Consider the following 24,640-nt stretch of genomic DNA (forward strand, 5'->3'; position numbering starts at 1 on the left):
CTGCAAGTTCAGGGTCATTTACACTCGTGGTATAAAACAGATTCTCCCTTGCATCTCCCTGTAACTCTTGTCCAAAGTTTTGGATCTGTCTATCTTAACCCATGTACCATCAGCTAAAAGGAACAACTTATCTTTGCCCTTTTTATTGAAACCTGCTATCTTGAGCAAATCATCCCTCAGCCTCATTTTATGAAAGGAGAACAACCAAAGCTTCTCTTTAGCTGAACTTCCCCATTCCTGGAGGCATTCTGATAATACTCCTCTGGAACCATCACATTGTTCCTAAAGTGAAAAGAGCTGGATACAATACTCCGGTGGTGGCTTAACTAGAGTTTTATTGAGATTTAGAAAACTTCCCTGTTGTTGTGTTCAATACCTCTCCATCTATGCACACAACTTTCTAGGTCCCACAGTTGGTACCTTGTCAAACACCTGTTAGAATCCATGAAGACCACATCCACTGCATTCCAATGATTAATCTTCAAATCACTTTTCATTTTTACCTCTTACGATTACCTTTTATCCAGCCTTACCATGGCTGCTTTTTATCCTGGGCCTCTTGCAGTACTGGCAGTTGCCACCGTTCTCGGTGGCACTGTTAGATGCCGCCAGCAGCTATTGGAGGTGATGTACCTGTCCTGAAGGCCCTGGTAATGCTGCGGCAAGAAAGTGATTGAGACCAGATTTCATCAGGACTCCCAGAAATGGCAGTGGTGATACAGTCACCGCCTCGTGTACAGATGGCTGGTGCCACAGACTTTAAGTCCAGATCTGCATTTCTGAGAGAGACATCAATGACCATCATTTGGACGGTCTTTGTATCTTGTGAGGCAAACAGTTATGATTGCTTCACTAACGTGGACGGCTTAATTACTTCAAACTTTACATCGACATTTTGATGAGAACGTACCTTCTCGCCTGGATATCCACGGCTACCCTGTAAATTAAAAAGAAAATCACAATAATCACATGGAATTTTACATCTTGATAACATTTCTTTTAATTGTAATGTTTCTCATTACTTGCCTTAATTCCGCTCTGTCCTCGACATCCTTGGAACCCTTGAGTTCCATTTATACCTGGTGGACCTCTTTCACCCTGTCAGAAATAAAAAGGATTAAATAATTCAAGCTCTTCAATATTACCAGCCTAAACATCTATGGGGAAACGGGGAGGAATAGGGTTGGGAAACCCACAAATGCTGAATTTTAATAGTATGCAGGGCCTCAAGTACAGATTTTGTCTTGATTTTCTGGCTAGCTGCTGGCCATAAGAGAGTTTCTAGCTGTTAAGTGAGCAGATTTGCCTCATGACAGAGCAGCCTTTGGGAGCCGAGGAGACAGGATCGTGGCAGGAGGAATGGGCTTTTGGTGGCCGGGGCTTTGGTGAGGTGGAGTTAGTTTAGGAGGTCAAAGGAAAGTGATGCTTCTCCTCTTGGTCCACGGAAATGTGGTAAAGACACTTACACATTGGGTTTGGGTGTTCTTGCACCATTCAGCTGTCAGATGTGCAGGACTTTAAACATAAAACTGAGGGGAATTTCAGGTACATTGCCTCGTTGGTATAAATAAAGTGCAGGACTCTTGAAGGCGCGCTGGAAAAGTTAGCCTTATAATATGGCTTCACCTCTCATTTCTACTGAAGTAGACGTAGACTAGGCAGTGATGAGAGAAATGAAAGATTTCTTGCTCCTGATAGGGATACAGATATTCCTTTGCAATCACTGGATAGCAAAGGAAAAGATCAGATTTGACAATAATACATTTACAGTCAAGCAGTTCTTAACACTTATGCCTAGTCTTGTTTTGAAAAATGGTAACTTGCACAATGGCACAGGAGAATAGCGCTGCACAAGGTTTAGTATTTTGTGACAGATGGGAAGGAAAACTGTGATGTGGAGAACTTACGTAAATGCTTTATGTAAAACAAAAACAAAAGGATAAAGTTCTTGAGTTGTCAGTTGTTAGAATATGATTGATCTTTTAAAACATATGGATTTAGGATATGGTATCATAATATGTAATAATTATACTTACTGGTGCACCTTCATCACCCGGGTGACCCATAATACCTTTAGGTCCTAGTAAACCCTGAAACAACAAGATTGCATGAGATGCGTTGAATTGGTAGTAATTAATTGATAATGATCATGCTAATGACTCATCAGTGCAGATTTTCAAACAGCTGTTCAGTGGATATACTGGCATGCAAGATCACCTGCCAATGAAACAACCTATCTGATATCCTTTTCCACTGATTTCAATAGGAGTTAAAACCAAGATTGTTTCTACAAGAAGTGGCCAATTTTACACCAGTTGTGTCAGTTTTACACCAGGGCAGCAAGTTGAGAACTTGTGCAGTTGTATGGGTGGGAGAATATAGTGCAATTCAATACAGTAAAATATACTTGCATCAGATCATACTTGCTCTAAGATCAGTTATAAATGGAGATGCATCATACACGTGATTTGCCTCTTCCCTTATAATTTACTTGCAGTCCATCAGTATATACAGTAATACTCTTAAGTGCAGTCCAAGCAAGATTTGATTCAGGTTAAGCATGACTTTCTTAGTTTTCGACGCATCATTAAACTAAAGAGGGTACGAAACTTAAGTTTGGCCTTATTCACTAATTAGGGAACCAATACAAATATGTAGCATATACAAAAATGCAGTAGTGATTGGTAAAGCTTACCTTAACTCCACGTAATCCCTGAGTTCCTCTGTCTCCTACTTGACCAGCGCACTTACATGATACATCACAACACACTCTCTCTGCAATATTATCCTGTCAAGATATTGTAGAGTTTAAGTATTTAATTCTGAAAGCACACAAGGACTTTGAAAACATAAGTGTGCAGAATTAAAAATTTGATCTTACGAGTTCTTCTGCTAGTTCATATTCTAAATCCATCTGTGTGATTGACAGAGGTCGCCTGTACCTAAATCCTCGCCCAAATTCCAATAACGAAACTTCCTCAAACCCCATTGGTGCTTCTAAAGATACAATGATCAGTGCATGTACACTACCTGTTGGATATAGTAACAGGAACAAAACGGTTACTCGTTTTTTAAAAATGATAACAACCTAAATTCCACATGTTTACAACTCATGCAAGAATATTTGATTAAGTGAAGTGCTTTTCAGCTATGTAAAAATAAATTAAGATTCAAAAGAAAACATTGTTTTAAGTTTTTTCCAACCCTTTCTTCGCTACTGAGTTCAAATTAAAAGATATCTAAAGAAAAACGTCATGTATTTATTACATATGTTGTGATCATCAAATATCAAGTGATATTTAAACAGTGCATTGACTGCTCAATTTCTATGAACCTTAGAAATAACAATCATCTGAGAATGAAATTGAAGAAAGTGAATGAGAATTGATGGTTTTTACTTTTTTTTGCACCAAAGAAAATTTACAGTCTTCAGCTGGAGACATAGTGCTAAGAATAGAGAAACATTTTTGCTTTAATATACCTTCTCTCCGTAGCTTTATGGCCTGACTTTTTAATTGAGAAAAGTTGTCATCTATGCCATCAGTGAAATGGATAATTACCTTCAAAACAGAAGGAAAACAACACTGTCACACATAAAAATTGAACATTGCTGTTATTACTATCCAAGCTCAGGTACAGTCAGATCCTAGAGGAAACCTGGCCTATTTAGATAGTAATTTTGTTCTTTTTTTTAAAATAATGGAGGTCAGTTGTTGAACATATTCATAAGAGGCTGCCAGTATACTTTTAATTCAAATAGTAAAATCTTCACTAAACAAGGAGAATAAGATACTAGACAAAAAAATTGGAAATGCTTCACTATAATAGATTTACAGAAATAGATTTACAGTCACATATTCCTTTTATCCCAGGATTATTCTTAAAGTTGCACAAACAGCAGCAAAGAGTCACCATTATCTCCACACTGTAACCACTTCTGGTTTGGCAAGTTTCTATACATTCACTTGACATAATTTGACTTGATGTAATTCACTTTGTATAATTAAACAAACTGCAAACTAAACTCACAGTTGCTTTAACTTCAGAGAAAACGCGAGTTCCCTAAACTCAGATTCCAGCAGCTTTTGATGGGTTTTTCTTAGAACAAAGAATGTAGAAATATACAGCACAGGAACGGGCCCTTCGACTCACGATGTTGTGCTGAACGTGACGCCAAACTAAACTAATCCTTTCTGCCTGCCCTTGGTCCATATCCCTCCATTTCTTCCATATTCATGTACTTATCTATCTCACAAACGCCCCTATCATAACATAGGATTTAACAATTCTGTCTCCTCCTCTCTGTAACACACCTAAACACAGACTGATTTTCTGGACGCTCCATCTCTCAGTGTGTCACTGGATTCCAGTTGCTAGACAATAGCACAGTTTTTACTTTTTTATATACAAAACTATTCATCCCAGCTCTTCAATTTAAAGTCATAAAACTTCATTAAATTGCACATAAACACTCAAGCTTCCATTCTCCCAGTAACAAGTCCACAAGAACAATTCCAAAAATGACCAACCATGCCTTCACTCTCTCACCACACAAAGTGCAAAATGTAAATTAAGCTTAAAAGTCAAACATTATTTTTAACATTTGTGGTAAAATCAATTTTTGCCTCTTGTTGAATTTGTCTTACTTTGTATTTCTGGACAGCTAGAGAATCAATACCTCAAGTGGTAATGCGCTAAATCATACAAAACAATCCAGCAGCAGGACCGCTGACATTTACATAGTTGCATACGGAGAGGTTTCGTCAAAATGTAAACTTGGTTTAGTCCATATGGCATTGTTCCATCAAGTGCCATTGTACACTAGAAATTTAAAAACACCAAGTCCTTAAAAATGTAGGGTCATACATTATTTCTTGAGGGCAGTGGGCTCTTCAATTATTTATGAATCCTTTTGGAAAGAGGAGACTTCTTTGACTCAGTAAAGTACCCTTTGATTGCAGAGGAGATAGAAACCTTATATCTTGCAATTCCCAAAAAGGAGATATAGGAAAATGAGCAATTCAAATGGCACAGCTAACAGCCAAAAGCCTGCCTGTGGTAAACAGCTAGGAAAATGTTTAGCTATTAATTTATCTTTCATTTATCAACTGATTCTTTTTTGGACAAAGGGAGTTGCATTTTTTTAAATTTTGTTTTGTGTTCACACAACGGCAATTGCACTTTACTGTGAAAGTTGACTTTACCTACACAATTTAGGCGGACCATTCATTTCTTTGAAGCCTGTTTCATAATTTTTTTTTCTTTTATTCATTTGTGGGATGTGGATGTCGCTGGCTGGCTGGCACTTATTGCCTAACCCTAGTTGCCCTGGAGAAGGTGTGATGAACTGCCTCCTTGAACCGCTACAGTCTACCTGCTCTGGGTTGACCCACAATGCCACTGGGGAGGGATCTTGAAGGTGCTGGTGTTCTCGCGTATCTGCTGTCCTTGTTCTTCTGGATGGAAGTTGATGTGGGTTTGAATTTGGCAAGAATGCTTTATCCAGTCTGTTATCCGTAAGACAGCAGAATTTAAATGGCAGTGCTCGATGCATTCCAATACCTGTCATGTTGAGGAAATGTTCTCCGGATTGTGTTCTCATTTCCCGAGGGAATGTACAATAAACGTGAATTCCAAAACATGAGCACGCAGACACAGCAATCTTCTGCCCTGCAGCCTAAGTCTAAGCTAAACATGGATATGAAACTCAGTTCTGCGCAGGATGGGGGTGGGCAGGCTGGATTTTCTCCTGTGGGCAGTGAATCTTGTGAGGGAGATCAGCAGGGAGGTAATGCCTGTACCTCATGGAACTAAAGCTTTTGGTGCCATATTTAAATGGTGCCTGGTCTGGTAATCACTCGTGGCAAACTAGAAGCATCACTAGGGCTGGAAGAGTGAGTGCCTGCTGCCACATATTCTGTTTTTTAAACCCTTTCTTGGTCAGCCTGCCAGAGAGACAGGACTTCACCCTCGGCCATCCTGCCTATTGGATGTTCATTACACTCCTGCCTCCTTCCCATGGTCATTGTCTGTTCCCAGGGCAACTTAGATTACTGCCATGGCACAGCACAGACAAACTCTCCACAAAGAGAACTAAAGCAGTAGCTACTCATTCCAAATTCCAGCAATTACAATACCTCATCTACTGTATGTCTCTTATGTGTAGTTATAGACTCATAGAACCATAGAGCACAGAAACAGACCCTTCAGTCCAATATGTCCATACCAACCAGGCAACTCAATCTGACCTAGTCCTATATGTCAGCATTTGACCCATGTCTCTCTAACCCCTTCCTATTCATATATCCATGCAGATACCTTTTAAACATTGTGATGGTACCCACCTCCACCATTTCCTCTGGCAACTTGTTGCATACATGCACCACACTCTGCATGAAAAGTTACCCCTCGGGTCCTTTCTAAATCTTTCCCATCTTACCTTAAACCTACACTGTCTAGTTTTGGGCTCCTCCATCCTTCGAAAAAGACCTTAGTTATTCATCCTATCCATGCCCCTCAGTTAGAAGACATATGTTACTGATTCACAAAGAACTTAATCATGAAGGGGGATTTCATTCTGGTGAGCTGGCCTTTCGAGAAACAAGCATGGCATGCAAATGATTGCAAAAGGTCTTCCTGACATGTGCTTATCGGAGACGCAACCTGCCCTAAATCTCCAAGAACTCAATTGCAAACTTTCATCTCACCAACGAGAATCTGATTTTTCGCCGCTCGCACAATTAACTGCTCCTGCTCGCCTTGTTTCCTGCTCCCAAGGACGACACAACATTCTGCCAACAATCCATTCATGTGAGTGACCAATGACGATAAACCCAAGAAGTTCAGAAGCACAGAAAATGTCATTTCAAAATTTATTTTCACAAAGGTAACATTATAAATCTGGGAGAACACCAGCCCTTGACAGTTGTCCTGCAGACCCAACCAATAATAAATTTTCCTTTAAAAAGGAAACAGTCTAACTTTTAACGCCCATGACTTACCTTTACACGATTAGAACTGTCAGATTGAAAGGTGTCCCTGTATGCATCGAATGTTCCAGTATTCAAGACATACGGGCCAGAACTTCTTAGATCGCTGAACTGAGCCATTATTCCGGGGTGATAGTCGACCAAATCAATGACATGTCTTTGGCCACGTTCATCAAAAACTGTGACTCCAACTCTTACTTTGGGTGACATTGTGCCAGTGCAGCTCATAGATTTCAACTGTGAAATTCTCTGGAGTATGTTTCCTGCTTTGGGCAGGAAACCTCTCTGTGTCACAAAAACATCGTTTTCTAATCCAACGCTACTGACATCAAATCCAAGCAAAACATCAATACCGCAATCTGGAGGGAACAAAAAAAAATTTTGTTTCCTTCGAAGTCTGTAGTGCGTAAATAGAAGGTTGACAGGTATCGTCAAACATCTGAGTATATCATATAGCATAGGTGAATAAATCTCCACAATGATTGGAAGAATTGGGGTCTTTAGTGCTCTAGTTTCAAAAGCTTCAGGAATGAAATATTGACCATCGTGTGAACATTCTGATAATTGGCCAATAAGGTTAGTTATATGATTTAACTGTGTGTGAAAATCCCCTACATTTTCTGTCTAAGCAATTATATTTTTGTGAATACACTTTAACTTCAGACAAATGTATCTATGCCATGAAATTACACTTTCACTTTAACAATGTACACACCTTTGGGGTGCCCCAGAAGAGATAATCTTCTGAGAAGTAATCACTAAGGACAGTGAGTGAGATTCCAAGATGGGAGAGCAGGACATCGGCGCTCTATCCAATGGAGCCAATGGAAGCAGTGACGAGAGTCAGTCTGATGGAGCAGCAGAGAAACACTGCAGGTGTCACAAACATTTGTGGAGCAGAGGCATGGTTCACCTGCATGTGCTCATTTCCTGCTGGTGAGTGCTTCAACAGGCTCAAAGGCTCTAACCACCTGCTGTGTGGCTGTCTCTTTGCAGTGGCAGGGGTCTAACATAGACAGTTTGTCGGAGAGGGTTGGTGGTGTGCAGAGGCACATGTACTGCTTGCAAGACTCCAGGTGGATCCAAATATAGGGGCAAAGAGTCCTTTTCAGTACCTTAATTGGAAACTTGAATCTAATGGACTGACAGTAGGGAGGTCAGCCACTGGGAAGATATCCTGGAGGTAGGAACATGTGGAGAGTCAGTCTGACATAAGGGGTTCCAAATTTTCATGCCATCCTGTTTACCATAATCTCCTCTGTTGTTCTGAATTAATTCTGCCCAACTTGTCAACTCATTGAGATTTCCATGCTTCTAATACGACCCCTTATTCCCAGATTTTTTTTTAGAAAGAGCATATTCTGATAATTTAAAATATATCATTGGGATGTATTAAAATATCACAGTAATGGATTTGTTTCAGAAAGAAAAAGAATTCAATTTATTCACTCCATCTTTAGATGATGGAAGTATAGAAATCTACTAAGGTGTGGGCAATTTAGTTCATCATGTTTGTGCCTGTTCTTTGATTGGGCAGTTCAAGTCTTTTAGCCTCCTTCTGGCTGCTCTAGTGATGTAAAAACACACGGGAGAATCAAAGTTTAACGCTGTCTCCTGTGATTTTTCACAAAAGGTAATCATCAGATGATGAGCAACCTGGATAACTAGATTCTCTAGTATTGACACAGGTTCCACAAACTGTCTCTGAAAGAAATATATGAGTTCAGGCGAGTTAGAACTTCAAAGCATAAATGAATTAAGGTAGAGTTAAGAGTTAGAGCTTTGGACAAACAGTACGTATCAGATTCCAAACCCAAACTAGCATGAGATCATCATTGTCTTTCAGCTCAGAGAAACTGGCTGGCCTTTATGTGAATTACAGTCAGGGATTATGGATCGATTTTACACCATTACCTGTGAGATATTATCTAACTCAGTACAGAGCAGGGCTCAGAATTGAAACAGATCACAGTGTAACTGAAACTTAAAACCCAAACCCTCTCCCGCTGCTTGGTTATTCACTTTTATGCAAAATACAAGTATTTTGAATTTGATGTTACCTTTTACAACATCAACCGTTTTCGGGCACAGTTCACCTTCTATGACATCAGTTGTGGCTAATAACACTTGCTCGGTCAATTCAGACAGCGTGTTCATGTCAGCCACTCTGAAAACTCCAGCTTGTTCACTTGCGATGTCAGAGATCTCCTGAATGTCTGCATCCTGCATTCCCACAGTGAAGATTTTGAATCGAGCTGCCTTTAGCTCCCTTGCAGCAGCTACTGCGTCATCGTTTGACTTGCCCCCGATTAGCAGGAAAGCGAGTTGTGGGACTCCATCTTCAATCCTACTTCCTGCTGATTTAACAAAGTGGTTGTTTTTAACATGTCTCAAGGCTGCTCCAGTGTTTAGTGACCTGCCTCCCTTGAACTGAATATTCTGAATAGCTTCGAGGACGTCAGCTCTTGATCGGTAAGCATTGAAGAAAAATTCATCATTCACATCGGAATTGTACTGGACAACTCCCACCTGGATTGATCCATCATCAACATAGATAGCATCAACTACACTGGAGACAAACTCTGTGAGACGGGGGAAATTCTGTCGTCCAATGTTAATGGATCCATCCAAGAGAAATACAATATCGGCTCTTTTCTGTGGCAAAGCTTGAGAAACAAATGAAATACATTAAAATACAGCAATTGGAAATATCGTTAAATGTATAATAATAAGCAACCCAGACTTGTCATAACTTGCTATGGATTATTAACCATTTTAAGTCTTTATGTATAAATTTAATTTCCTCTCCAGCCCATTGACTTTCTGCCCTATTGTTTGAACCCGTGAGTTATATTTTGGTTGATTCCAGTGCATGGGCCACTCTAAGTTACCATTATATGTAAGTGAAAGTTCATCGGAAACTAGGAATAGGGACTTCATATTGTATCGCAGTTGAATCCAACCCGGTACTCACCAGGTTCAGCCAGCTCCAGATATCATTGTAACCTTGGTCCAAACATAGACAAAAGAACTGAATGGTAGAGGGGAGTGAGAGTGGCTTCCCTTGACATTGGGGCAGATTTTGACACAATGTGGCATCAAGAAGCACGAGCAAAATTAGAGTCAATGGGAATCGAGTGAAAACTTTCTGCTGGTTAATGTCATACCTTGCAGAAAAAGAAGATGATTGGACTTGTCAGAAACTATGATATTGCTGAAGGAGTTCCTCAGGGTAGTTTTCCATGCACAACTATCTTCAGCTGCTTCGTCAATGACCTTCCCTCCAACATAAGGTTGGAAGCGGGGACGTTCACTGATTTTCGCAAAGCGTTCAGAACACCCTGAGTCTCTGTAGAGGTTAACGCAGACAGTGCTTGCATGCATGTCCCGGGGAACATTCAAGTTTAGGGTAATAAGTGACAAACAAAACTTGAGTCAGGCAACAATCATCTCATATTAATGTTCAACTACGTTACCATCATTGAACTCCAAAACATAATAACCTGGGGCTATCATTGACCAGAAACTGACCTGGATGAACCATATGAACACTGTGGTTACAAGAACAGATCAGAATTCTGCAGGGATTAACTCACCTCCTGTCTCCAAAAGGTTAGAGAACCATCTAAAAAGGCACAAAGTGTGATGGAATACTCTGTACTTGTCTCAATTAGTTCAGCTTCAACAGAACTTAAGAAGTTCAACCCCACCAGGACAAAGCAGTCTGCTTGATCAACACCACATCTAGCACCTTAAATGTTCAGTCCATCCACCACCAGAATGCAATGGCAGTCTGTGGACTATCTATAAAATGCACTGCAGCAACTTATCAAGACACCTTTAGGGCAAAGAATGGGCAGATGGACTGTAATGACAGAGAATGTGAGATTACGCACTTTGGCAGGACGAGCTTGAATGTTATGTAAATAGGGAAAGACTGCAGGAAGCTGCAGCGCAGAGGGATATGCAGGTCCTAGTGCATAAATCACCAAAACCAGTATCCAAGTTCAGTGGATAGTAGGGAAGGCACTTGGAATGTTGGCCTTTATTTCAAAGGGAATAGAGCATAAAAATAGGGAGCTCTTGCTAAAACTATTCAAGGCACTTTCAGATCACAGCTGGAATAAGTGAACAATTTTGGTCCACTTATCTAAGGAAAGATATACGAGCATTGGAGGCAGTCCAGTGAAGGTTCACGAAGTTGATCCTGAGTTTGGAGGAGCTATATTATGAAAAGAGGTTAAGTAGGTTGGGTCTTTACTCATTAGAGTTTGGATGAAACATTAAACTCTCAGGGGGCTCGACAGGGTAGATGCAGAGAAGTTATTTCCCCCACTGGGGGAGTCTCGGACCAGAGGGCATAATCTAAGAATAACAAGTTGCCTATTTAAGACAGAGATGAGGATTTTTTCTCTCTCAGAGGGTAGTGAATCTGTGGAATTATTTATTGCAGAGAGCTGTTGAGGCTGGGTCATTAGGTATATTCAAGCCTGAGATAGACTGGTTTCTAATCATTAAGAAAACTAAGAATTATGGGGATAAGGCTGGAAAGTGGAATTGAGGATTAGCAGATCAAGCATGATCTCATTGAATGGATGTGTGGACTTGATGGGCTGAATGGCCTACACCTGCTTCTACATTTCATCTCTAACAGTAATTTTCAAACTGCAACCTCTATCACGAGAAAGGACAAGGACAGAAGATGCATCGTGATGCCATCACCTGCAAGTTCTTCAGAAAAAAAGCACACATCATTTAACTTGAAACTTACCACCATTTCTTCAGTGTCACTGGGTCAAAATCCTGGAACTCCCTCACTGACAGTTCTACATGTACCTGTACCACATGGATGGCAGCAGTTCAAGGACGTAGGTCATCACCGCCTTATCAAGGGCAATAAGAGATGGTCAGCAAATACTGGCCTGGCCAGTAACACTTGCATCTCATGACAGAATAGGGAAAAATCAGGTAGCTCCATGTGCATTTTCTACCTGGGTTAATGGATAGTGATTAATGGAGAGCAGTGGACCACACTTCCTCTCTTTAGGTTGTGATTCAAAGACAAGTTGTAGCAGTTGCAAAAAAAAAAATCACTCTCGACAAAATACATCAGAAAATTTAAAACAAGAATGATAAATGATGAAGACATTTTCATAATTTCTTCATTGACAAAACCAGCTCGGTCATATTGAAACATACAGTTACACATGTATGCACGAAATTGTCATCACGTAAGTTGTGCACTTTCTCCCTCCTGCACTAAATATAGTTGCTATTTATTTTAGAAATCAGGAAATATTGACACATGCGATTAAAAAAGCAGCAAAACCATATAAAATGAAATCTCACAATTTGATATATTAGATTACAAACAATTCATAACAGTCCATTGCTAAATATTTTAGCTGATAGGTTACCCCACTGGGAATGGATTAATGCCTGAGTTGAAACAGCAGGCAAGAGAATTTCATACAGTCTTATCCAGTATTATAAATAACAGCTTTAGAAACATACCTGCAGTGGGAGGTTCTGGTCGATATAATGTAGGGTCATCCATCAACAAACGCAGGATCAGTTTGTCTTGCACACCTTCCAGATCTTGGAAGTTATTTACTTTGTAAGTAGCATAAGGAAGAGTTGTGATTCGTTCAAGTTCATCTGGATCCACATTCCTTCCTCCCACACTGAAAACATTAATTCCTGAACTTTTTAATATGCCTAAATAAGGGCGGGTATCATCTCTAGAAGAGTCTCCAGTAATAACTATCAGATACTGGGGAGCACCTTCATGCTGTCTGCTTCCTGCTGATCTTGTGAAGTGATTTTTCAAAACAAAGTCCAACGCTCTGCCAGTGTTAAGTGGAGACCCACCTCCCGGCCTAATTCGCCTGATAGCGTCTTGAAGGCTGCCTTTATTCATGTGTTGTTTCAACAGAAACTCTGTTTTTGGAGTGTTGCTGTATTGTGCCAAACCAACTCGGACCTTGTTGGGTCCAACATCGAGGCTTCTAACTATGCTGATGAGAAAATCGCGAAGGTGGGCAAATTGCTGAGATCCAACGCTGCTGGATCCATCAATCAGGAACACAATGTCTTTCTTGGCAGGATCCACAACTGCAAAACAATTAGATTTTTTTTACTTGGTCAACAGCTCACAATAGCTGAAAATTACATACAGCTAACTCATACTGTCGCAACTTATAAATACATCTAACAAGCGCTCCAATGATGCGGTGTTGGTGTTCCTACCTCTGAACCAGTAAATACTGGTTCAGGTCTGACCTGCTCCAAAAGGTGGATAAGAACATGGAACAAAAACAGAAGTTGCTGGAAAAGCTCAGCAGGTCTGGCAGCATCTGTGAAGAAAAAATCAGCGTTAACATTTCGGGTCCGGTGACCCTTCCTCAGGACTGATGGTAGCTGGGAAAACATCAGTTTATATGCAGAAAATAGGTAGGGGGATGTGGTAGGGAGTAAACGATAGGATAGAGCCCAAAGACAGAGAAGAGCAGTTGGATAGACAATGAAGTTGATAATGATCTGGCTAGGAGGGTGAATCGTTGTTAATGGGGACTGTTAGTGATTAACAATATGTAGTGTGTGATAGCAGGCTATGTGATAACAAGGCCTGATGTGTGGGGTAGGGGGCTACAACATAGGAGAGTTTAGGCCCTAAAATTATTGAACTTAATACTGAGCTTGGGGACCCTGCAGCCCTCCAGATTCAATATCGAGTTCAGTAATTATAGAGCCTAAACTCTCCCATATCCTAGCTCCTACCCCAATTCCTTCGCCTCCACTGCATCTGCTCCCGAGATGAGGCATTCCACTCCCGCACATCCCAGATGTCCTCGTTTTTCAAGGACCGCAATTTCCCCTCAACAGTGGTTGGAAACGCCCTCGACCGCATCTCTCACGTTTCCTGCAACTCATCCCTCACACCCACTCTCCGCAATAACAGCAAAGACAGAATCCCCCTCATCCTCATGTACCATCCCACCAACCTCCGGATTCAACACATCATCCTTTGCCAATTCCGCCACCTGCAATCTGACCCCACTACCAAGGACATTTTTCCCTCCCCACCTATATCTGCCTTCTGGAGGGACCACTCTCTCCGTGACTCCCTCGTCCGCTCCACACTCCCCACCAGCCCCACCAGCCCTGGCACTTTTCCCTGCAACCGCAGGAAGTGCTACACCTGCCCCTACACCTCCCCCCTCACCCCCATCCCAGGCCCCAAGAAAACCTTCCACATTAAACAGATGTTCACCTGCACATCTGCTAATGTGGTATATTGTATCCGCTGTTCCTGATGTGGCCTCCTCTATATCGGGGAAGCCAAGCGGAGGGTTGGAGACTGCTTTGTGGAACACCTACGCTCGGTTCGTGACAAATGACTGCACCTTCCAGTCGCGAACCATTTCAACTCCCCCTCCCACACCTTGGACGACATGTCCATCCTAGGCCTCCTCCAGTGCCACAACGATGCTACCCGAAGGCTGCAGGAACAGCACCTCATGTGGACTTTACAAGCTTCAAAATCTCCCCACCCCCAACCTCATCCCAAGACCAGCCCAGCTCATCCCCGCCTCCCTGACCTGTCCGTCTTTTCTCCCATCTAGCCGCTCCTCCCACCTTACTGACCAACCCACACCCCCACCTCCTACCTGTCAGCCTCATCCCTGCCTCCTTGACCTGTCCGTCTTCCCTCAACTGACCAACCCCCATCCCAACTCCCCACCTACACTCACCTTTACCGGCTCCATCCCTGCCTGCTTTACCTGTCCGTCTTCTCTCCACCTATCTGCTCCTTTATCTACCTTCCATCATCGCCTCCCCCTCTGTCTATTTATTTCAGAATCCCCTTCCCCTCCCCCACTTCTGAAGAAGGGTCCAGACCCAAAATGTCAGCTTTCCTGCTCCTCTGATGCTGCCTGGCCTGCTGTGTTCATCCAGCTCTACGCCTTGTTATCTCAAACCCCAGCATCGGCAGTTCCTACTATCTCTGAGCTAGGAAAGTGAGTTGTGAAGAGGACATAGGGAGCCTATAAAAGGGATATAAATAGATTAAGTGAAGTCAGCAAAGAACAGGCAAATGAAGTATGATGTGGGAAAGTGGGAAATTGTCCATTTTGGAAGAAAGAATAACAAAGAAGCAGATTATCAAAACAGTGAGAGGTTGTAGAGCTCTAAGACGCAGAGCGATCTGGTGTCCTGCTGCATGAAGCGTAAGTTGTATGAAAGCAACCAGGTAATGAGGAAAGCTAATAGAATGTCATGGTTTATTGTGAGGGGAATTGAAAGCAAGATTATGCCTCAGTCATGTAGCAGATAGGTGAGACCACATCTGGGGTACTGTTTATAGGACTGGTCACTGTAATTATGGAAATATGGCATTGCATTGGAAGTAGCTCAGAGAAAGTTTACTGAACTAGATGTGGAACATTTAAATAAATTTAAGGCAGGGGTAAATGGCTTCTTGATTACCTGGTGGATTAAAGATTATTAGGGATATGCAGGAAATAATGCTGACCTTGATAATGTTGATCTCGCCTAGCGCAAACCCTGTGCGAGGTAACTTGTACGCCACTGTCTAGTTTTTTTCACCCTATGATCTGTATGTCCTTGCTTACTATGATCTGCCTGTACTGCTCATAAACAAAGATTTGCACTGTACTTAGGTACACATGACAATAAATCAATCAAAGAGATTAAAGAATGCAGAGTTGAGGTTCAAATCAGATCAGTCATGATCTTATTGAACCTGGAGCAGCCTCAAAGGCCTGGGTGGCCTATTCTTGTCCTTTGTTTGTATGTTCGTAGATTTACGAAGAATTCTTGTCTTTTTGTTTCTCATGGTTCCCAAACGCCGTGTTAATATTCACAAGGGAAGCCTAGAATCTCACAGTGTTTACAAGACGGGCAGCAGGGAATTTTCAGAGGTCGCCATTGTGCGTTACTGCTCACAGTAAGTCCCCATGAAGGGAGAAAAAGAGAACTAAGAGAAATGGAAAATCAGAGAACCAACAAGCCACATAAGTAAATGCCAAGATAAGTGACTAATAGCTTGGTGAAACAGGCAGCATTACAGGATAGTTATAGCAAAGAAGGAGGCAACTCGGTTCCGCAGCTCACTACAAGGGCAATGTAACTGGTCACACCTCTCTTGTTCACTCCCGGTAGCACTGAATTCACTTACCCCCTAAAATTACATATCCTTTTGTAAGTAATAATTTAATCTACCTCCACCCCTCCTCAGGCAGTACATTCCAAGCCAATTCAAAAAGCATTTTAGAACCAAGCATCTTTTGTGGATCTGCAATCACATCAAGACCAAGCAAGGCCAGGTAATGACAGCAGATTTCTTTCCCTAAAGGACATTCAATTTATTAGACATTTATATTGCCTATCCTCATTCTTACTAAAATGGGTAACTTTACACCTCTGCATTAAATTTCATCCACCATGTGTTCAACCAATCCTCTAGTTTGCCTATGTGCTAATAAAGTTCATTACCACCCTCTTCACACTTCATGATATCTCTCCAAGTTTTGTACCAAATGCAAATTTTGAAATTGTGCCCTGCATCAGTTCATTAATGCGCATCTTGAACCAGCGGCTGAACTGGACCAGCCGTATAAATACAGTGATTCCATGATCAGATCAGAGTCTAGGAATTTTGTGATCTCCTGGCCCCCTGAAGTGATTCACTCTTAACAAATCCATGCTGGATTTCTTGAATTAATTCACACTTGTCCAAGTTACTATTGATTTTGGCTCTTTGCCAGGCAAAAAAAAACTTCCTTTCACCAAGACAATACTAGCTGGACTGCAAGTTCCTGGGCCGATCCATTCACACACACCTTTTGAACCAGGATTCAACATTTCTAATTCTCTATTTCTCTGCCACTACCCCTGTATACACAGATGATTGGAAAACCATGACCACTACCTCTGCAACCTCTGTCCTTATTTTTCTCAGCATCCTTGCTTGCAGCTCATCTGATCCTGGTGATATATCGATTTTTAAGTGCAGCCTGCCTTTCTAATACCTCCTCTCAATCAATATTAGCCCATCTAGTACTGGAATTGTCACCCCTGTCATCGTTACTTTGACAGCATCTTTTTCTTTGGGATTCATTTATTATTACTGCAAAGACCTTTGCTGCCCATACGTAGGTCCAGTTTTCAGCATTTAAACAACCCCACTCCTCTTCTCAACATCCTTTCATTTATATTTATAACGCTGTTTGGATTCCCTATCATATTTTCCTCTGTTCCCTTTTCTCTTTACTTCTGATTCGAACTTTTTATATTCAACCCAAATTTCATCATATCTGCCACATGCCCCCTTTTTCTGCTTGACCTTGGCTCTTCTACCATCCAAATCTCTCAAATTTTGGTCACCCTAGTGATAATGTCCCTTTGACTATATTTGAACTACTTCTACTTTAGTGATTGCCAATTGTTTGGTTTCAGTTTTGTCTACCAATCCTTGATTCCAATTTACCTGGGTGAAAACTGATCCTCTTTGAATTACTTTACATTGGTCCTCATCTTGTTTTATATCTAATTTAACCTTATGATACTACGATTGCTGTTTCCCAAATAGTCCCCCACTGACACTTGAATACTTGACTCAATCGCCCAAATCGGACTTCACTACCTTCATTATTGAGTCAGAAAAAAACTAATCAAGAAAGTTATCTTAATTTCACTTCAGAAACCTGTTCTCACTCTGTGTCCTTTATCTTATCAGTATCATTGTCTATATTAGGAAAACTTTTTTTTCTTTATTCATTCAGGGGATGAGGGCTTCGCTGGCTAGGCAGCATTTATTGCCCATCCCTAATTGCCCAGAGGGCGGTTAAGAGTCAACCACATTGCTGTGGGTCTGGAGTCACATGTAGGCCAGACCAGGTAAGGATGGCAGTTTCCTTCCTTAAAGGACATTAGTGAACCAGATGGGTTTTTCCAACAATTGACAATGGATTCATGGTCATTGTTCAACTCTTAATTCCAGATATTTATTGAATTCAAATTCCACCATCTGCCATGGCGGGATTTGAACCCGTGTCCCCAGAACATTATCTGGGTCTTTGAATTAACAGTCCAGCGATAATACCACTAGGCCATCACCTCCCCTAAAATGACTCTCATTATCATTACTCTGCAGTTTTTTTACTGCCCCATTTAATTTCTATGCAAATTTGTTCCTCTATATCTTTCCCACTAGTAAGTAGTCCATAAAGTACATCCAGTCTATAGAATACATCTCTACTGGTTCTTGACTCTAACCAAATAGATTTTTCCTCAATCTCTCTCGGGCATACCCCGTCTCCAGCAATAATATTGTCCTTAATCAATTACTCTTCTTTTCTCTTTTTTTTCTGAACACCTGAATGTTGGCCAGTACACCCTGATATTCTTTACTATAGTAACAAGGATATTTACACCCATCTGTGCAGGCAGGTGAGTCCTAGGTTTAATTTTTAATTCCAAAGGTAGCATCTTTCCTTCACTACTCCAGGTCGGTATCAATGTAGATTCAGCATGGTGTCAATGTAATGACAGAGTAGGAAGACAAATACCATCCTGGAATTGCATTTGAGGCCTCAGAAACACTTGTTTTGTTTCCTCAACTATTTAATCCCTTCAACTATTGCTTTCCTAATCTTCCTCTACTCCCATACCTGCAGCTGAGCCACTATGTTGCTTGATACTTGGCTCTATCAGTACTCCCCAGAGGAACTACTGTCTTCATAAGATGCTTTAACCATGAATTCTACAGAGGGTAGTATATCACAGCATGCCATGTGATTCTGTAAGAATAAAACAGGTTGGAATATTGATATGTAATGTGAAGGGACAATGTGTATATAGTTAGAATGCAAAGAATGAGCTGAACCCAGCTGACCAAGCGACAGGGCTAAAACAGTGTGTGTAAAACTGCTTTAATATATTTAACTTAAAAATGTTTTATACAAGGACAGAAACTGTGTCATCTAAACAGAAGGATTAGACTGCAAAATACAAATAGCATTGATGAAGTAAATATATTCTGTAGGAAAATACTGCACTTCAGTATGCTACCAAAAGGGTTTCAGGATTCAGTGACCTTACGACTAGGCAAAAGATGGGCTTAATTCACACAGTTTCATGTCCACACCAGTCATGTGACATCTGCTGAGTTATGCTGACCGTCCATTTCGGACGTAGAAACTTATAATCAATTACAAAAAAAAAGTGTGAAGTGGATAGACTCATTACTTGGTTGTATTATCTGTATGTCATCTAATAGAATACAGGGTGGCACAGTGATTAACACTACTGCCTCACAGCACCAAAGACCCAGGTTCAATCCCACTCTTGGGTGACTGTCTGTATGGAGTTTGCACATTCTCCCTGTGATTGCATGGGTTTTCTCCCACAATCCAAAGATGTCAAGGTTAGGTGGATTGGCCATACTAAATTGCCTATGATATGCGGGCTAAGTGGATTAGCCATGGGAAATGAAGGGATAGGGTAGGAGGTTGAGTCTGGGTGGGACGTTCTTTGCAGGATCAGTGTGGACTCGAGGGGCTAAATGGCCTGCTTCCACGCTGTAGGGATTTTATGAAAATCTTCATCAAGTTGATCTGACTTCTAAGTTGAAGATCATTCTGATGCAATACTTTTAGTTGTACCAGTGCCATTATTCTCCCATTTTCTACACTTACCTTCCTGATTCATTGTTAACTTAGAAAACCATAATGTTAGTTTATTGCAGCTTGCCTAATTCTTCTCTTTTCTCTTTTTCTGCAGGTACATAGTTTCCACTAGAATATACAATTAGTGTACAGAAGACTTATGTTACAAACCGAAAAAAAACCTGCAAAGTCAGTAATAAGGCCTGACTGTAAGTGACAGTCAAGTGTACAGAAACACATAATTGAAGCCATAGAGAAACACAGGGAGCAAGGCTATGACTGAATGCACAAGAATACACAGGACCACCTTCACATAACTCTAACTAATCAGAGATGTGATGCAAGAGGCACTGAAATAAAAAGGATCTGTCAGATAGTAAGGTCTACTATAAGAATGGATGTGTGTTGTGTATGAATAAATCTAATTATCAATAAAACTCAATAAAAAGACACAGCAATTGATTTATTCCAAGTTTTGCAATATATTGTATATGTTAATCTATACAGACATTTGTTAATTTAAATAAAAACTATTTCTTACCTTTAGGAGCATCTTGTATGATTTGGCTTATTTGAGTCTTAGTCAACGTTGTTAGTGGTGAGCGAAGTTGCTGTTGAACTGTTTCCACATTCCGTAGATTATTAACCTTGAAAACATAACTACGGGACAGTGCAATCTGTTGGAGCTCACGGTCATCCGCGTCTCCTGAGCCTATACTGAAAGGTGCTACACCAGCCTCTTTCAGAGCTAATGCTGCCTGACCAACATCATCGGACGACTTGCTGGCAGTGATTAGGACCAAGAACTGGGGCACATTATCCTGTGCTCTGCTTCCTGCTGAAATATTGAACACATTCTTTTTGACATGGTCCAAAGCTTTGCCAGTGTTGGCTCGTCTGCCTCCTTTACACTTGAGGTCTCCTATTGCTCTCTTCACCTCATCTTTTGTTGTAAACGTGTTTAAGAGGAAGTCAATTCTGGGATCTTCACTGAACTTTGTAACACTAACTCGGACTTTATCACCTTCAACATCAAGATTGTCGACAACGTTAGAAATTAATCTCTGAACCGATGGAAAAGCATCTTTAGCTTTGTCCGACTCATCAACAAGGAACACAATATCTCTCCTAGCAGCATCTGTAGCAAACAGAAAACAGATTTTGGTTTAGTGCAAACACTTGTGGCTTGAAATTACATTTTTCCAAGGCACGTTTGTTGTTGAGTTGTAAGATTTCCATTTGTAATTGAAAAAATAACTAAGTCAAGATGGTTCATAGATAAAGGAAGATGGGAAGAAGATGAAGGAAATATCCAAGGTAGGATGATTGCACTCAAGTGCCATGAAACATTAATATTGGAAAGGTTGAAAGAAGTCATATTTTCATTGTCGCTTCTGAACCTTTGGGCAACAGAAAAACAAAGAGGAAAACTTTCTTTGTTCATTTGGTGCAACAAAGGTCACAAGTGAACTCTTCGTAAATCTATTTAAAAAGTTGCTTTGCCCGGCACGCATAAAATCTTCTCTCCCTTATTTAGCTTTGCTGTTGAAAGAGAAATGAAAGTCATGTATACTCAGGTCACAATTACTGAAGAAAATTTATGAACATAAGCAGCAGAAATTACAAGGTCAACTGCTTAGCAGGCGGAGTATGCAAGGTTCCAAGGGATATCCAAGGTGTTGGAAAAAGTTTCAGAAGAGTGGTACCTACAATGTAGGTGGAAAGAAATGGTAGAAAACACGAATATTATGATTTACTTGTGGTACAATCATTTAGATGTTTATTTTCACATCTCACAATATAGGCACTTATGGCCGAAACCTATTTTTCTCTTCAGCTGAAAGAAAAACTCCCATGTGCTGCTTTAAACTTAAAGGTTTGGATTTGGTTACCAAGGTTGGTAGTGGGAGTCGGGAAAATCCTCAGCTTCATGGACCATCTCAGCAGCAAGTACTGGCAAATACAGGATCTTCATGGTCGGAGACACAGGCGCAGGCTGCAGTCATACCAGCTTGACCCAGGAAATTGGTTGGAGGCAGCCACAGGGGCTGCCAGCTGCTTACACACATTGTTTAAGAGGTTTGCTTCAGAGCTGGAGAATCTTATCCCACTTACAAATCAAAAGTAAGACAGAAGCACCATCAGTCTTCGCCTCGCATCCCCCCTCTTCATTCTCCATTCTCCCATGTCATGCTCGCTATGCTGGTCTATGACCCTCCATCCACCCTCATGGCCTCTCATGCCCACTGTGATAGTCTATTCCCCCATCAAAACCTATTGCCCCTTATGTTCCCCAGGCAAGGTCATGGCACACTCATGTCCATTGATCCATTGTGTTATCACAACAGTTCTACAGTTTACAATGTTTTAAAGAAGTTAGTCAGTCTTTACTTTCCACTGCAATGAAAAAAGTACTTTTACCATGTAAATTATCCTTTAAGCTCTTTGTGTCAGACCCTTTAAAATAGCAATTTCAAAAGCTGTAAGCACTCGAATCCTCTTAAACTTATATAAGGAAATATTGTGACAGCAAAGATCAGAGAACCGGAGCCGTCAATCATGTTTTCCTTTAGGCTAGGGATTTGCAGCAGACTAATGGGTTTCTGGGCTCTCAGGCAAGTCTCATTATACAGTAAAAGTTCTTTAATCTCCCTACAGTGTTTATTTGCACAACTTTAATTTTTAAACATAGTGGAAATAATAAACTAATGACTTGTTTGAAGCTGTTTTTATTATACACATCCCATTGTAGGTATAGGATTCATTGATTCTTTACAGTGTGTAATGGGTCAATGAACATGAAAGTGCCATATCTTGGCAGAGTAGTGAACATAGGTGCGGTTAGAAGGGAAAAGCCTGGCATAAGGTGCAAAGGGAGCAATGGGGGGAGCATAGCCTGACATGGAGGCATGAGAAAGACCTTTTGAACTTCCCCCTCAATAGGTCCCTTCATATAGATGAGAGTTTAATGATGCATTTGAGGTGCCATGAATCATGATCTCTGTAGAGGTTGGTCTTACTCCATGAAAATTGTGGAGGACGAGGACAACGCCTATCTCCAACAATTAAATCAGCCCGGTGAGGAATAGCATCTGCAGGCTTGTGACTGGAACCAGCCTGCATCCTAAAAAGGCATTCTTTAAACATTGAAAACCTGGGAAGAGGGTTGGGAGTGAATCAGGATCGACTTGCCATTTTCAGAGGGCACTTGTACCATCCCAACTCAGCAAAAAGCATTGTTTGGTTTGTTAGGTCATAATGTATTCAATTGTTTCAAAATGTTTGTGCCAACATTTGTCAAAGGATTTGGAGCCGCTGATATACCAACAACAGAACTGCAAATGAATGTAACAACAATGGTCCTTAAAATATAGGCAACTTTTCATAATTTATATCACGGATTTAGATATTGTTTTTATTCATTTACGGGATGAGGATGTCACTGACTAGGACAGCTTTTATTATCCATCTCTAATTGCCCCGAGAGCATTTAAGGGCCAACTATATTGCAGTGGATCTGGAATCAAATGTAGGCCAGACCAGGTAAGAATGGCAGTTTTCTTCCCGAAAGAACATTAGGGTTTTTCCAACAACCAACAATGCACTCATGGTCATCATTAGACTCTTAATTTCAGCACAGGCACAACAGTCTTCATTCTACGTCATAACAGTTCTATAATTCTGCAATGCTTTAATTATCTAGTACAGAGCTCCACAGAAACACAGTATATCACGGGCATAATTTGAGCTTAAAATATCTGTCTTCTGCACTAATTTGGCTGATCTCGAGCAGAGTAGACTGAACAAAACAACACAATGGAGGACACTGCAGACCTGTACTTGACACATCTTTGATGTAAGTTAAATGTAGCAGGTTTGGTGAGAAGGTGTTAAAATGACAAAACAGCAAATAAAATTACTAGAGGGTACTTTAGAACGACCTTGCATGACAAATGGAGCGATTAGAAGATAAATCAGGAGGTCATTTGGACCAAGGGAAAAAGTGCATGGGTGACCAATAGTCAAAACTGCGGCTTGAATCTCCCATTCCAGTTAGAATAAGATCAATTGCCCACTGTCCCAAGCATTGAATCGAAGCTGCAGTCAGGCCAACAAGAATGCAAATGAAACCTGAAGACCAATCCTGTTAGCTGAAGCAATCCGCGTCTTACAGTATTAATTGAAAGCCATTTGTGAAGAGGCAAAAAGAAAAAAATAAGGGTGGACTTACCATCACCAGGCAAGCTCCCTCCACCATGGCCCACTCGTTCAGAGAATGGGGAAAATTAGACAGGACTCTTCATAAGCGAGTTAATGATTCAGATCTGGGGTGGTGGTATAAGTAATCGGCAGTGGTGGGGGGAGGGGCGTTGTGGGGGGGGATGGGTATATGGGTTGTGGTTGGGGGTGAGGTTGGTGAGGATTCTGGGGAGTTAAGATCTTGTTGGAGTAGAGATAGGGAGGGCACAAATAGGGAGAGCTGAGGGTTAACAAGCTGGCAGAGTTCTATTTAATTGGGAAGGGAAAATACAAGCATTTGAGAAAAAGATTGAGACAATTGCCGCCATTGTGTTTTGCTTCATTCAGCTGATGTAAATCAAAACAATGTTTTTCAATTTCAGAACAGTCTAACAAATGTTCTAAATTGGAAACATATAACTGAAAAATTTCTCCCTTACCTCCCAAACTCTTTTTATGGAGTTGGATTATCTGAACTTTGTCCAGTGTTGTTAACGGTGACTCCAGACGTTGTTGGAGTGTTTCCACATTCCGCAGGTCGTTAACCTTGAAAACAAAACTAGGGGACAGAGAAATTTGTTGGAGCTCACTGTCATCTGCACTTCCTGAGCCGATACCGAATGGTGCTACACCGGCCTCTTTCAGAGCCAACGCTGCCTGACCAACATCATCAGACGACTTGCTGGCAGTGAGAAGGATCAGGAACTGGGGGACACCTTC

General features: G+C 41.1%; 1 protein-coding gene across 8 annotated transcripts in view; it reads right to left on the reverse strand.

Annotated features, from left to right (window-relative positions):
• LOC109937504 (collagen alpha-3(VI) chain-like) overlaps positions 1-24,640 on the reverse strand; it is a 747,545-nt gene that overhangs the window by 56,291 nt on the left and 666,614 nt on the right. For all 8 annotated transcript variants that reach the window (XM_048599140.1, XM_048599146.1, XM_048599141.1 and 5 more), the window contains 11 exons: positions 24,361-24,636; positions 20,223-20,819; positions 12,504-13,103; positions 9,050-9,655; positions 7,002-7,348; positions 3,482-3,560; positions 2,882-3,030; positions 2,696-2,788; positions 2,037-2,090; positions 1,027-1,098; positions 911-937 (listed from right to left, as the gene is read on the reverse strand). In XM_048599140.1, the coding sequence (XP_048455097.1) occupies positions 911-937; positions 1,027-1,098; positions 2,037-2,090; positions 2,696-2,788; positions 2,882-3,030; positions 3,482-3,560; positions 7,002-7,348; positions 9,050-9,655; positions 12,504-13,103; positions 20,223-20,819; positions 24,361-24,636 (2,900 nt within the window). The remainder of the gene's footprint in view (positions 1-910; positions 938-1,026; positions 1,099-2,036; positions 2,091-2,695; positions 2,789-2,881; positions 3,031-3,481; positions 3,561-7,001; positions 7,349-9,049; positions 9,656-12,503; positions 13,104-20,222; positions 20,820-24,360; positions 24,637-24,640) is intronic.

Source organism: Rhincodon typus, chromosome 7 (assembly GCF_021869965.1).
Source record: "Rhincodon typus isolate 14 chromosome 7, sRhiTyp1.1, whole genome shotgun sequence".
NCBI lineage: Eukaryota > Metazoa > Chordata > Chondrichthyes > Orectolobiformes > Rhincodontidae > Rhincodon > Rhincodon typus.